Source organism: Herpailurus yagouaroundi, unplaced genomic scaffold, assembly GCF_014898765.1.
Source record: "Herpailurus yagouaroundi ecotype Mexico unplaced genomic scaffold, PumYag 199, whole genome shotgun sequence".
In the NCBI taxonomy this organism is placed as follows: domain Eukaryota; kingdom Metazoa; phylum Chordata; class Mammalia; order Carnivora; family Felidae; genus Herpailurus; species Herpailurus yagouaroundi.
Window position 1 is genome coordinate 6,506,768 of NW_024412430.1, and position 14,772 is coordinate 6,521,539.

The 14,772-nt window shown below is 43.4% G+C and overlaps 1 protein-coding gene and 1 long non-coding RNA gene across 3 annotated transcripts in view; one reads left to right on the forward strand and one right to left on the reverse strand.

The window, feature by feature from the left end:
- Positions 1-1,714: 1,714 nt before the first annotated feature.
- The window catches only part of RORB (RAR related orphan receptor B), a 195,242-nt gene continuing 182,184 nt past the window's right edge, over positions 1,715-14,772 (reverse strand). For both annotated transcript variants that reach the window (XM_040449339.1, XM_040449338.1), the window contains exon 10: positions 1,715-5,009. In XM_040449339.1, the coding sequence (XP_040305273.1) occupies positions 4,854-5,009 (156 nt within the window). In that variant the 3' untranslated portion in view covers positions 1,715-4,853. The remainder of the gene's footprint in view (positions 5,010-14,772) is intronic.
- LOC121013625 (uncharacterized) lies at positions 5,560-7,310 on the forward strand. Its single transcript, XR_005782809.1, has 3 exons — positions 5,560-5,617; positions 6,611-6,705; positions 7,064-7,310. It is a non-coding gene; the product is annotated as an uncharacterized LOC121013625 (long non-coding RNA).

Sequence of the window (14,772 nt, forward strand, 5' to 3'; positions counted from 1 at the left end):
TTGCATCAGCTCCCTGGCCCTTTTAGGCTCTTGGATTTTTAACCCCCCCCGGCCCCCCAACTCTAATTCATTCTGAGTCCTGTCTGGCCAGACTTGCTGCCAGGAAACAGGCCCTTGGATTCAATTTTGTGCTAAACCAGAGGTTGCAAACTGTGAACCTTTTTCTGCACAGAGATGTATTTGTCTGGTCTGCATTAAGCTCTGAATCAACTGACATCACTTACAACTAGACAGATGTTATAAGATTCAGAAGCTTTAGCCACACTTGTGCTTTAGCTGACTATCGGATGTCCCTTTTCAGATGGGGCATTTCCTTGCCAGCTGGCCTATTGGACTGCTTGCGCTCATTTGCATCAGCTCCCTGGCCCTTTTAGGCTCTTGGATTTTTAACCCTTGCTTTAAGGGAACACGTGCCTCTGGTCCTGAGACCTGGCCCCTGCCTGCCCCTCCAAAAATAGGTGGTCAACTCTTGTCTAAAGGCCCATGTGGTTTCCCATATCAGGTTGCTGCTTTTATTAACAGCTGGAAACAGAAAATTAAATACTACTTTGTCTAAAGCAGATGGTGGGCTTTTTTGTCTTCTTTATACAGGGGGCTTTGTGCAAAGTTTCACTACAGATGCATACTTTCAAATTATTGCTGTTCTATTGAACGGTGGCTCCGTCAGGGCACAGGCATCCTTGCCTGAATTCACTGCCAATTGTAGTAACTTCATTGGAAGTGAAAGTGTATGGAGAAAAGAGAGTCAGGGAAAAGTTATTTCTTCTAATTTCCAATAGCAGTGGAATTTTTCCTTGCTTCTATAATAAATGGAAACAAAGAACATGGAACAGAACTGATATCATTTGCATCTGACTGATGTTTTTGAAAAAAGCTGGTTAAGTTTTAGGTTGTCCTTGGGATGGAAGAATCGCTTTTGCATTCAAGCCTGGTACGCTTGGGACTGTAGAGAGTGAGCGTGAGTTGACTAGCCATGTGCGTGGTTTTCTACAATTTAGCTTGACTGCTGTGAAGTTATGTGTCGAACAAGGCAGCTACGATAGGAAATGTACGGGTGTCTCCCCGGAATCTCTTATTCATGTCCAGAGTTGACTGTGATTTAGGATGTCACAGATTGTGTCCAAGAAGTTGAATTACCCAAGAGACCACCACATTCTCTGTTTATACCTACACTGTGGTCCTTTATTCCAGAGTCCTGAAGACCAGTATTTCAACTGGTCTCTCTCAGCTTTCAGTCTCTACTCTCAGCTTTCAGTCTCTGGGGAAAAAAGAGCCACAGAATAAGGGACACAAAGATGACCCAAGTCACAGGCAGTAGGAGTTTGTGTGGCATATTAAACCAAATTTGGAATCCCTTCTTCTCCCACATTCCCTCCAGAATCACAGTGGAATTTGAATTCACACAGCTTTACCTCCCTTGTCAGATTCAGGTAATGCCACTCAGATTTCTTATTTTCCTTGCTCAGGACCTGTACAGGAAGCTTGGGGCTGCTTGGGAGAGACATATTCCTATTAACAGGGTAGCTGGATTATTTGGCTCTTAGCAGATTTCAGAAAATGAGGCTAAGTTGTCCTTATTCATGTGCAACTTTTCAACAAGTCCAAACAGTTAACAACACAAAGTTACTGCCTACTGTTCTGAAAGCCTTGTCAGAGAGGTTCTCTCCCTGGCGTATTTAATTTGTGCCATTTACGTTTTGTTGTCATTTTCCTGTTTTTTTTTTTCCCCTCCTTCTTTTTTTTTTTCTTTTTCTTTTTTTTTTTTTAATGAAACATCCCTGAGTGGTTACAGTGCAATATCTGTGCCAAGCAGTGATTGTCATTTACGAAGCAAGAAGTGAAACGTACAGATCATGGGTTCTTTCTTCCAGTGCCCGTTTTACCATGAAGGTGTGGTGAACATTTGGGAGTCTTCGTAGGGAAGGGACAGAGATTGCATGTGGTAAGGAAAGGCGATCTTAGCAAAATTTCAAAACACCTCGAGATGTAGTCACAGGAGATGTTCAAAAAGGCAGCTTTTCAAGGCGTTTGTCGCTACCACTGAAAATGTGATTGGTGGTCTTTTAACGGACAGATTTGGCAACTGTGGCGAAAGATGGAAATCTCTTTTCTCAATCGAAGTGGGCTGAGCGTGTACTCGTTTCCACTGTTTTGTTCTGGTTCAGTCGCTAGCTGTTTCCTGTCCCCTAGCTTCAAAAGGTTCATGCGGTCCCAGTGAAATGCTTGCACTAGTAGAAACGACAAACACATTCAAATCGAGTACCTCCTGAGGCAAATGTGGGGAGCAATCCTTTTCCTACATCACCCATGGGGCAGGGAGGAAAAAATTCTCAGCCACTTCATCAACAGAACCAATTTAAACCCTCTAAGGTAAATTGGAGGAAACAAACGATTCCCCTTGCAACTGAGCGGGAATTACAGGCGGACGATGGAAAACACTAGGCCAACAGAACAATGAAAACAAACTTTGACATAAGTTCAAAGCTCAAAGGGAAACACCAAGCAGACATGTTGAGCATTGCCTATCACAAGCCAATCATAAAACATACATTGCATTTGGAAACGGCTTGGTTTAATTGAGCGCCTTCCATTACCCTGTTTTCCTAGCAATCAGTAAAGTAATCTTTCCATTAGAAGGAAATATGACTCTTGGAATTAATTCTTTATACAAAGAGCTAGCAGGAGTGACATTTACACCAAAAAGAACGGAGTCTCTACAGCCACATAATAAGCAGTCTGCAGCTGTCTTCTTAGACACCGAAGGTAATTTGGTTCAATGTAGTTAAATTAATTGAATATAACAGTAGTTGAGAAAGAGAGTCATTATTTTAAAGCCTTTTTGTTTTTCCCCATTGGTTTAGCATTCATCAATCATGCAGTGGGAAAAGGCTCTGTTTTCTAGAGAAAAGACTAGCACTACTGTCTGATCATCAACGAGGGGTTTTGTGGCCTTGCGGAGACAGCTCTCAAGACCACGTAACTTCAGGAGAGCGTCAGAGATTAAAAGGAAATCAAGGTTTCCACCGATGGAAACTTTACCGAGCAGGTGTGCGTGTGTGTTTGACGAGGAGAAAAGGGCGGGTCCTCGGGAGCTGGCTGCTGGGCTTTACTCACAGGAGAGCTTGAATGTCACTGAGTTACATGAGGCTCTGCTCCGGCTTCCTTTTTAAAAACTCTTAATTTTGGATCGGCTGAGACCAAAGGCATAGGGCCTCTGGAGCACGGGCAGAACAAGCTGCTTGGGATTCATGCTTTTCTGGTATTCAGTTTGCTTGGGGAGCAGGTGGAGAGGTGAGACTTATACTAGGAAGTCTTAATACTCCAAGCCTCATATCCCCCTCTTGTATTCTGTGTTTTTGACAAGTTGCTAAAAGAAAGAATCCCAGGCCAGACGGATGATCTAATTGCAAACTGCATAGGAAATAGTTTGGGCTTTGGGGTGTATTAGTTCTACGGAATAAGTCCGATGTGTTTTCGTTATCTGTCAAGTTCTTGCTCTGTGTTTATAGTACAGCACTTTGGAGTTGAGAGAAATGAGGGGACCCCCCTCCCCACTAGAAGGACATATCAAATCCTGCCTCCCCTTTTATTGCTGCTTTTTCTAACAAATGTAGCAAAGAGAGTGAATATAAAGAACCAAGCTCTTTCTACCTCTTCGTTGCCAAAAAAAGCCCCCCAAAACAAAACAAAAAACCCTCAAAAAACAAAAAACATCAAACCCAGACACAACAGGTTAGAGAAAAAATGTCTACATGAAATGGCATCGGGGCCCTGGGTTCTGGTTTCCTCTGTGACTCTAATTTTATTAGAAAAAAATTGCTGGTGGTCAAACCTACAGACTGCATTTCTCTGGTGACAACACAGTGAGCACCAAAATCAGTTTCTTTACCCACCTGAAATCCAAAGGAAAAAAAAAAAAAGTGTTTTATGTGTCCTGGTGAAAAATAGGAAATAGTGATTGGTCAAAAAAGTCCTGGACTCCACAACGTTATCTGTGGCCGAATTCTTAAAACAGGAAAATGGCTCCAAATATTCCCCCGGGGGCCCCCGCCCGCGGAGATTTACCATCCTGACAAGGCTTTGATGTCACTGATAGAAACAGAGTTCTTATACAGAGGCCGCGCATTATATTTATTCCTTTGTAGACGTTATCTCTGAATTGGTACCATCCTGCCATCGACGATAGTTGAAGATTCTGGCTGGGAAAACAAAATCCTGATTGTCTAACATAAAGGTAACATATAACACAGAAGGTAAATAATATAAGAGAGCCTGACTGAACCTCCTTTGTTAGTATGTATGGGATTTTAGGTCACAGTGCATGTGCATGTATAAGTAATAGTCATATATAATATTCTCAGATATTATATGCTTATTACATACATGCACAGTGCTTTCCAAGACAGCTACAAATTTACACATGCATCAGCTATCTAAAAACATAGAAATAGGTAAGCCTATTAAGTGGAATTTTCTTAAATTATATTTGAACAATTAACAGGAAAAGTAATCATGTAAAGTACCGCTCTGTTCTTGTACGTATCTACAATAAAATTCTATAAACAGTTGTCTCCCAAAACATACCTGAATAAAATAAAATTAAAAAAAAAAAAGATAACATCCAGTGTCCTATATTTGTATATTTATGGTCATTTCAAAAACAAACAAATAAAAGAGCCCCACTCAGGTGCGTATTTACATTCTTCAAACTGTAGCGGTGAAAAATAATTCTATTAAGTGCAGGACATTCCTAATGTTGCAGTAGTGACATTTTTCTTAAGTCTTCATGAACACATTGCTTTTGTCTTAATGGTGACGCATTCCACGACTAGGAGACAGTTCTCTCGTTGCCTTCATTTGCAGACGGTGGCACAGTCAGGATTAAAGAGCTCCTTGTACAATGGAGGAAAGAGTGTATTCACTATGTCTGGGTGTGATTGTTTAAATACCTGCAGCTTCTCCCCGTGCAAGTTGCAGACCGCCGTGATGGTTGGTATCTTGGCTATTAACTGCGGAGTCGGGAGACCAGGGTCGGGTGTTGTGGGGGGGGGGGGGGGGACGGGGAGTAGGGAGGTGGGGAGAAACAAAGGGGGAAGCTCATTAGTGCTCTGGCTTCTGAATCAGGGTCCTTCCTGGCCTGGGATGAAGGAAAATGGTTTTGGGAAAAGACGTTCACAAAGAAAGAAGGCTCACTTTCAGCTTCTCCTTCCCAACAAAACAAAACAAAACGCACCTCCTACCCCCCTCGGGAAAATAGAGAAGGCAAGCCAGCGGGGCCAAGCTTCCTGAGTCACCGCTCTTAAATAAAATGTGTATGGGAGGTAGTCGAGTTTAATCGATACGAGTGGGTGCTTTGCAGCCAGGCTGACTGAGTCAGAATCCTGGTTCCAAAATAGCCAAATGGCTGTTTGGCTGTGAAATACTCGGTCTCAGCTTTCTTATTTGTAAAATGGGCCTACTCATATTGTTGTGTGCACTGAGGTAATTCATATAAAAGTGGTAAGAACACTATAGGTGTGAAACGCAATTGGGAGCTAATATTATCTATTATTTCCCAAAGATTTTTATGCTATGAACACGAGATTCTCGGTTTTGGAAGGCGACGTTGTTAGGAAAGGTAGGACCTAAACTGTACGAGGCGTGATCCATAACTGTCAGGACTAGCCTGCCTGAATCTTTCTAGTTCTTTCCCACTGTAATGCATAGAATGAAACGTATATTTAATCAAGAGAGAATTTCAGAGGTCACTGGCACTTGCTTCCTTGAGGCATTTAAAAAACTCGTGGGGGAATATCCACTTATCATTGGTAGGTTTTATTGCATATGTATCATGCAGGACGTGATTTTATTTTATTTTTTTTGAGTTCAAATACCCAGAAGACATTTTAAAATGTCCACGGTTTGCAAAATGCTATAACGTTCTTAGAAGATGAACAGCTCTAGCTTTTCACATATTTATAATTTAGGAACATGTAGAATTCATCATTTCATGTCAAAATTAGCTTAAAACCAAGCATCATTGTGATCAAATTACTGTTGGAATCAGATGTGTTCTCATATAGAGAACACTCTCAGAAAAGATAAGCCTGATAGTTTATATAGCTGACCATAGGAACACTTGAAAGTGACAATAAAAATAAAATGAAATAAACCCCATCTAGTCATCAGTTAGGCTCATTGTGCCCCCTCCCCTATTTGGTAATAAGAAGCAATTTTCAGCCTTTGGAGTAAAAGAGCAAATAGATAATTAGTTACTTTGTGGCTCTTCAAAATCAGAAATTTCCACATTCATTAACTTTCCTTTTAACAACTCATGACTATGTAACCACACTATGAGCAATTCAAAATACCATAAGGATTAAAGCTGTTGACATATTCTTAAAGGGATCTAGAACACATAAAGAAATTTGGGGTGCGGACTTTCCATTTCCAGGGCTATTTAACGATAGGGGTAGCAAGAAGAAATGTGAAATCTTTGTTTATGGAATGGATGTTAAGTTTTAGACTGAGAATCCAGACTTTCTTTCCAACATTATGAGTTACTTAAACTCATAGCAGGCACTCTGCTAGCTGCCAAAATGCTCAAGACAGTACGGTTCTCTGCTTACAGCCACCTTGTGAAGACAGATGTGAGTAATGTTGCCACACACTCGAAAGCAGACTGAAAACCTGCGGTGGGTGCCATGCAGGAATGATCTAGAAGTGGTAGGTAATAGGACGTTCTGACTTCTTCTGTCAGGCCAGGGAAGGCCTCCCCGAGAAAGGGCCATTTAAGCTGAGCTCTGAAGTAAAAGCAAGAGCCAAACAGATGTTGGGGTCCATGATATGCCGCAGGGCCAGGCATAAAGATGGCGTCGTGCTTAGCGCACTGGAAGAATTGAGCAGGATGGGTGAGCAGGTCTGAGGGAAAAGCTGGAGAGATGGACGTGACCAGAATCCGCAAGTCTATGTTAAGACGCTTCGGAAGGGTTTCGGGCAAGCAAGAAAGATGGTAAGAATCACACGATCAAAGAGTCACTTTGGTTCCGGGGTGGAAAATGGTGTCTTTTCCGTATTTTCACAGGTAAAGATTATCCCGGTGTCCACATAGCTAAAGTCCCTTGGGAAATCATCCAAGCTCTCTCAACCAACTGGTTCACACAGACGGAGACTACAATTTGGAACACTTCTTATACATGACGGTCTCCCTGAAATAGCTATTGAATGCAGGGAGGTTTTGAAAGCTTTCTATAATCACCTGCAGTTGAACTGATGCTATGCAGAGCTCCTGAAACTTCCAGATGTGATTCTATAATGACTGCCAACCTTTACTCTGCATAAGAATCACTGGGGTGCTTCCTAAAAATGCAGATTCCTGGGATCTACCCCTAGGGACTCTATTTCAGTAAGTCTGGGTGGAGCTGAGACTCCACGTTTGAAACAAACATCTCCTGGGATACTGATGGACTCGGGCCATGGAATGGACATTAAAAGACACTATTATAGGGGCTTCTGGGGGACTCAGTCGGTTAAGCATCTGACTCTTGGTTTTGGCTCGGGTCATGATCTCACAGTTTCGTGAGTTCGAGCCCCGTGTGGGGCTCTGCTGGCAGCACGGGACCTGCTTGGGATTCTCTCTCTCCCTCCCTCTTTGCCCCTCCCCCACTTGCACTGTCTCTCTCAAAATAAATACACTTAAAAAAAAAAAACTACTACAGAGGTTCAAATCATATAAATTTACAACTAATTTTCAAAATTGAAAAGTAAATTCTGTATCAAACTTGAAACAGTCCTGGGAGCCAAATGGAAAGTCAGCTCCTTTTCAGGAGGCAGAGACAGAATCATCATTCCCAGAGAAGGGAGGTTCCATTTGCTTAGCTCTATTAGTTTGCTGGGGGGACCGGTAATGGGATTCCCTGAGTTCCCTATGACACACAAATACAACATAGAGAAGATTAGCCTAGTGATAAAACAAAAACAAAAACAAAAACAAAAACAAAAGCTATGGGTTAGAAAGCCCAACTGTTGGGTTTGAATCGCGGACCTGCTATTTACAGCTGTGTGATCTTGGGCAAGTCAGTTAACTGCTCAGCTTCCTTATCCATCAGACGGTCCCTACCTCAGAGGATTGTTGTCAGGGTTACCTGGGTCAATCCAAACTGTCTATAGCGGTGCCTGGCACATGGTGGCCATATACGTGTTAGGTGTTATGCTTCCGTTTCCACATAATGTTTCCTTCAAAGAGAGGAATAGTCAAGGCTATGCTCGATCAGGGGGCAAGAACCCAACATAACCCTTAACTGAGCACCGAAAATGGAGTCACGTGTTAATGTATGGGGAAATCAGCCATTTACTTTTGTTGAAATGAAAAAGCAACATCATATGGATGATCATTTTTTTGGAGCAATTAAAGTAACTTGCTGATCTAATAAACTGTGATGTATAAAGTAGAAGCCTATAGAATTCTTTTTTTTTTAAATTTAATTAATTTTTTAAATTTACATCCAAGTTAGTTAGCACATAGTGCAACAATGATTTCAGGAGTAGATTCCTTAATGCCCCTTACCCATTTAGCCCATCCCCCTTCCCACAATCCCTCCAGTAACCCTCTGTAGCATCCTATATCATTCTTAAAACTTTTTTTTTTCCTTTAGTGAAGGGGAGATATGAGAAATTAGATGCATAAGAGGATGACCCTTCTGTAGTTGCTCATTTGCACTGGTAATATTTAGCTGTGTGTTCGGCTTTGGAAAGTGAATATGGACTCTTGCTTCCTTCCTGCTCCAAACTGGGGTTTAAGAAACGTCTGGTTCGGGTCCTAGTTCTTCCGTCTTTTATGGGATTTGGATCTTACCCTGCTGCTCATCTGTATAACGGGCCGGGATGGTGAGGATAACTTTTTCTTAAGGGCAATGGGGCTGCTTGAGCAAAGAGCACCCTAACCTGCGTGCTCTTGGAAGAGGCTGTTTTAGAAGCCTCCAGTCAGCTGTGGAAATAGAAGTTCTGACAGACAGGGGCATCCATCACTCCGGAGGCGGGAAGGGCCAGGAGGCCATGTGGACACAGCAGCAGCGCTTGTCAGAGCCCAGAAGGGCCTGGTGGAGGAAGCAGCAGGCAGTCACTTACTTGCTCATTAATATTATGTACCGCAGCTGGGGGACCCCCATTTCAAAGGGAGTTTAGAGCAGCCTCCGCAGCAGTTAATGGCTCAACAACTTTTTAAACAGCTGGGGAGGTGATCCAGAAGCATTTGGAGATGGAGGGGGTAGTCGATTTCAAATCATCATGAAATGTCTTCATGTTTAAATAATCCCCATAGCAGGAGTAGACAGAGGGTCTAGAAAAAGGCATTTTCCCCCTCCTCTTTCTCTTATGACCAAGCGTTTCCTATAAGATAAGGAAGCTTTAGCTTATACCTACAGGGGTTGACCAGAAGAAAAAGCGGCTGTTGGAGAAGGGCTAATAATCCTATGCTTCTTTCTAGGGAGTGGTTTTATGAGAAAATCCACAATTCTATAACTAGTACATTCGATATGGAAAATGGAACATGCAGAGGGTAAAACTAGTGATTTTGTTCATACGGGCTTCCCGGCCATTGCAATGCCCTCCAACCTGAAGCAGGAAGCCAACGATGGTTTCACCAAAGTGGAAGAAACTTCAAAATCACTGATAAACACAGGGCACATCAAGTGAGGCTAACTATATCCATTTCACTTGCTCACTCGCTTTTCTATATTTTTTATTTTGCTATTTCCTTATTTCTTTATGTTTAGCTAGACCTAGACATGTGGATTAGAATTGGAATATCGGATTTGAAATATTCATCAGGTCATAAGCCTTCCCTGCCCCTCCTCACCCCATCCTTGGCATCCATGTGGAGCTGGCCAACTAAAGTGGTAGTGGACATTGATTCATCTGCGGTCGAAATCTGGAATTGGACCGAGAGCCAGCAGCTTACTTTCTAAATGTAGCAGAAACTTCCAGTAAGTGAAGAAGCTGAGAGCTAGCTGTATTTCACTACGCGGACCAGGGAAGCAGACTCAGCTAGTATTCAGGGAGGGGAGAGAAGAAGGAAAGCTTTCCGATTCCTCGTTCCAGGGCCACCCTGAATGGTGGCCGAGTTTTCATCCTTAGGTTCCACGAGATCTCTCTCCGTTATTTTATTTTTTTCTTTTTGCTTAAGCTAGTGTGAGTTGGTTCCTATTACTTGTTATCACAGACTTCTAAGGAATGCACCAACTTCCAACTTGACATGTGGGAAGTTGCATCAAGACATCTCTTTTCATTTACGGACCGTTAGTCTAATGGAGAACCTCTGGGATGTCTGGGTCTTAGACATGTGGCGCACGCCAGCAAACTCTGGACGGCTAAAATGGACCAAAATAATCTGATCCTTCACAGTAATTCTGCAGGGGAACCGCTCAGGAACACCACCATGTGTCATCACCACTTTCTCCCTTGCATCTGGCACAGAGCACATGCTCCTAATAAACATATGCTGAGGTGGAAAACTACCCCAGAAGAAAGCTGTATTTCTTGAGTATGGATTCAGAATTTAAAATCTTGAGCGACGTGCTGAATTGCTTTCTATAGTTTTGTCTATGCTTGGGTTATTTTAAAGCATAAATACCATTGTGAGGAAGCCGGAGAAGCCTAAGTAAGCCTGCTGGGGTGCCCGGTTTCACCCGGGGAAGTGGTTATGTGGGTATGTTACCTTTGTGATCGTTCACTGTGCTATCTACTTATCATTTAACAGCTTTTCAGCATGTGTTATACTTTAAAAAGCATGGGAATTTTTTTTTTAATTTTTTTTCTTAATGTTTTTATTTATTTTTGAGACAGAGAGAGACAGAGCATGAACGGGGGAGTGGCAGAGAGAGAGGGAGACACAGAATCGGAAGCAGGCTCCAGGCTCTGAGCCATCAGCACAGAGCCTGATGTGGGGCTCGAACTCACAGACCGTGAGATCGTGACCTGAGCCAAAGTTGGACGCTCAACCGACTGAGCCACCCAGGCGCCCCCATGAGAATTTTTTTAACGTCTATTTATTTCTGAGAGAGAGAGAAAGAAAGAGCATGCACGGAGCAAGTGCACAAGCAGGGGAGGGGCAGAGACAGGGAGGGAGAGAGAATCCCAAGCAGGCTCCGCACTCTCAGTGCAGAGCCCAACATGGGGCTCAATCCCACGAACCATGAGATCATGACCTGAGCTGAAATCAAGAGTCGGATGCTTAATCGAGTGAGCCACGCAGGCACCCCAGAAAGCACAGGAATTTTCAAGTGTGAAACAAAGCCCTAGCCAAATAGAAAGAGGAATGAGGAGGCTCATCATTTGGGTAGGGGCTCCCAAGTACTTGCTGGACAGACTGCTCTTTAAGATTAAAGTGACCCCAAATCCCTAAAGCCACCTATTAAGAATTCTAGTTTAACACCTAGTGTCTTCCAAGAAGAAAGCAGACTTTAGATAGCAGCATCCCATTATTAGTCAGGACATAGTCTGTTTTGACCTCATTGAGAAAACAACGAAGGTCAATGTAAATGACGCTGTGCGGTTCTCATCCATCTCTCAGTCAGGATTTGCTCCATAGACTCTATCTGTGAACCAACATGGTTTTTTGTTTTTTTTTTTCTTCTAAATCTAAATCAGAAGCACACCATTAATGTGAGAGTGACCAGGAACGACTCCTTTCAGGTAAAATTTCAATTTGTTAACATGTGAAATAGAGCTGTCTAAGCCTTCCATCTTGTAAGGTTTTATTTACTATCTTGGTTCTGTTACAGCAGAAAGAGAGGCTTCCCTCTCTATGTTGACAGTACAGTTTTGCTGCTGTTATGCTAGAAAGGGCCTCAGGATTTAAGACGTTAGTGTATCTGTTGGCTTGTACCTCTCCCAGCTCAACCCCTCACAGTTCTCTCTGGGAAGGCTAGAGCCTTCCAGATCTGAGAAAATGAACCTCAAAGAAACAGATTTGTCACCACATGGTGCAAACATTGTTCTTGTTCAGGACAATCTCTTTCCACAGTTTACCTGAGCTCTCTCCTGTGTTTTCATTAACATGGTGCAAACTTAGACGACTACCTTATGGATTGAGGGGTTGTGGTGGAACACCTTCCCTGGCAGCAAAGGCTTAAAAAGAGTGGAAGAGAGAAAGCCACAGGGGCAGGTAAGAAGTTTTTGGCCATCCAGGAATAGGAGGAAAGAGAGGAGTGAGAGACATTCTGAGCTTTAGCATAATAACTAGACTCCTCCATATTCTAGAAGAATTAGAAGTTCCGTTGGCACAGAGCTGTATGTTTAAAAACACCCAGAAGGGTGGCGTGGCCCATCTATAGGGCATGACAAGGCACGAGCAATTGAACACTGTTTGGAGAAGTGCATTGAAGGCATGGTCGTCGCTGAAGTTGTGGTAAAATAAAATGGCACTCCCTCCAGTCCCTGCATATGGCGAGATGAGTGAGCTTGGGGGTCCGACTTGCCCTACGAGCTCTCCACGCCTTTCCATTGGATATGTGTTGTTACGGAGTTTGCTACTTGTAAACTTCTCAGTACAGCCTGGGGCAAGAACATACCTTCAGGAGGGCTGCGTGTCTTTACAGGAGTGCTAGGAAAAGTAAATATACTGCCTAATATCTCATGACTCTGATTATCCAGGAGACTCAACAGTAGGGGCTGAAGACTTTACCAAACAAGCCTCCAGCTATGGCCTGACCCAGAGGCTGCACTTAGGGTAGGGCTGGGAGGTGAGCAAGTCGTCCGGATCAAAGCCCTGCCTTTGGCCATGAGTGTGCTGCCACAACCTGTCCTGAACTAACTTCACTCCTTTGTTTCCTTCACCCTCTGTCCTCTGGTCTGAGCAACAAAAATGGCAGATTTAGTGACTTGTCATAAAGGAAGCCCAGAGGCCAGAGAATGGAATTGTCACCAGTCTGCAGCTGAAATAGTCACTGCACCCTGGCAGTGGTCATGCTGGTCTCAGCTGAGTGGAGAAAGAGAACCACAGGAACAGGAACTCCCCCAGCACGCTCCTCTCCCAGGAAGTAAACACCTCAGACTGAGCCACCACAGCACCCAACGCACAAGGTGATGGAGCCCCGGCTGAAGGCCTGACAGGAATGCTGAGCTCCGGCCGGGGGCTTCGAAAACACTGTGCTCTTTGCAGCTTTGGGGCCAGAATATCATCCTAAGCTAGATCACTGTGGCTTCAAGACTTTGAAGCTTTAAGACCTGGTGAGAGCAGTCTATTTCTTTATTAGCTGTAACGGTAGAATGACTAAAAAGTCCTTAAGATGAGTCTGTTGCACTGAGTATTAGAGGATGAATGAAGATGTCAGGAGCAAGCTTTGTTTTTCTCTCTCGGAGTCAAAGAACATTCTACAGAAGGGACCTTAATGACCAGCCAATCCAACCTACTCATTTCCTAGACAGGGAAAGTGAAACTCAGAGAACAGATGGGAGCTTAAAAATATATATGTTGTGGGTTTTTTTTTTTTTCATTTTTTATTTTTATGAGCTTCGCAAAAGTGACCAGTGTCCTCTTGTTTCCTGGCTTTTCAAATCCAGGATGCCGACAGATCTAACCATCACTCATAGTTCAAACACACCTTGTACCTTCTTACCTCTTATCATTTCCCCATCACTTAGAATGCCAAACCCCATCTCCTCAGCCCTCCAACTTGCATGTTTTAAAAATGTTTATTTATTTATTTTGAGAGACACACAGAGAGAGGAAGCATGAGCAGGGGAGGGGCAGAGAGAGGGAGAATGAGAACATCCCAAGTAGGCTCTGTGCTGTCGGCCCAGAGCCCAACGTGGGGCTCCATCCCACACACTGTGAGATCATGACCTGAGCCGAAATCAAGAGCTGGGTGCTTAACCAACCGAGCCACCCAGGCGCCCCCAGCTTCCATTTTTTTGCGTTTTCATCCATTCGTGATTAACTCAAAAATACCACTTCCAATAAAAATTTCCCTGCCGAAGCAGAATTTCTTCCGTCCACAGCTACAACAATAGCACTTACATACCGTACCTATTATGGATGTGCAGCTTGCTTGCACGTAATACCACTCGGTCCTCACAATAACCACATGACCTTGACACTATCCTTAGTCACATTTTACAAATGAGGAAACTGAGGCACAGAGAAGTTAAGCCACTTTTGCAGGGTCACTCAGCTAGGAAATGGCTCTGATGGTTTATTATAAATATGCTACATACCATCACGATGCTGATAAGGAAAGGAAAATAAGTTCTCCAAAAGGGTTTTTTTTTTTTTAATATAAATAACTAAATCAACAAAATGATTACTATATTGGGATTGAAATCGTCTAGTGAGTGGATACAGAATTCCTGAATTCTCATACCGTCCCTAGGTCCAAATTTGGTCAAAAGGATAAGGCACGGCTACTTGAACTTTCATTTCAGGAAGTGAGCACGGCTGAAGTGTGGTGGAGACTGTTCTTTCAGGATGAAGCCCAGTGACTGTATCCGAGCCCTGCCTCTCTCACCTGATGTCTGTTACATTCCTTCAGGGGCAAACTGGTCGGCACTATAAAAAGTCTTTGCACATCACCCAGAAGGCAGATGTACCCCAACTACCGCAGACTGGAATGCCACAGTCGGGTATGTGCACGTTTTTCTAGAGATGGGTTTCATGATGTTTGCCAGGCTCCCCAACGGGTCTATAAATAACAAATATTAAGAACGGTTGGCACTGTTACAGAGGCACTGTAGAGGCCAAAGAGTTCCACGGCTATGAAGGCAGAAGGAGAATTTCTGCAAAGATGAGAATTTGTG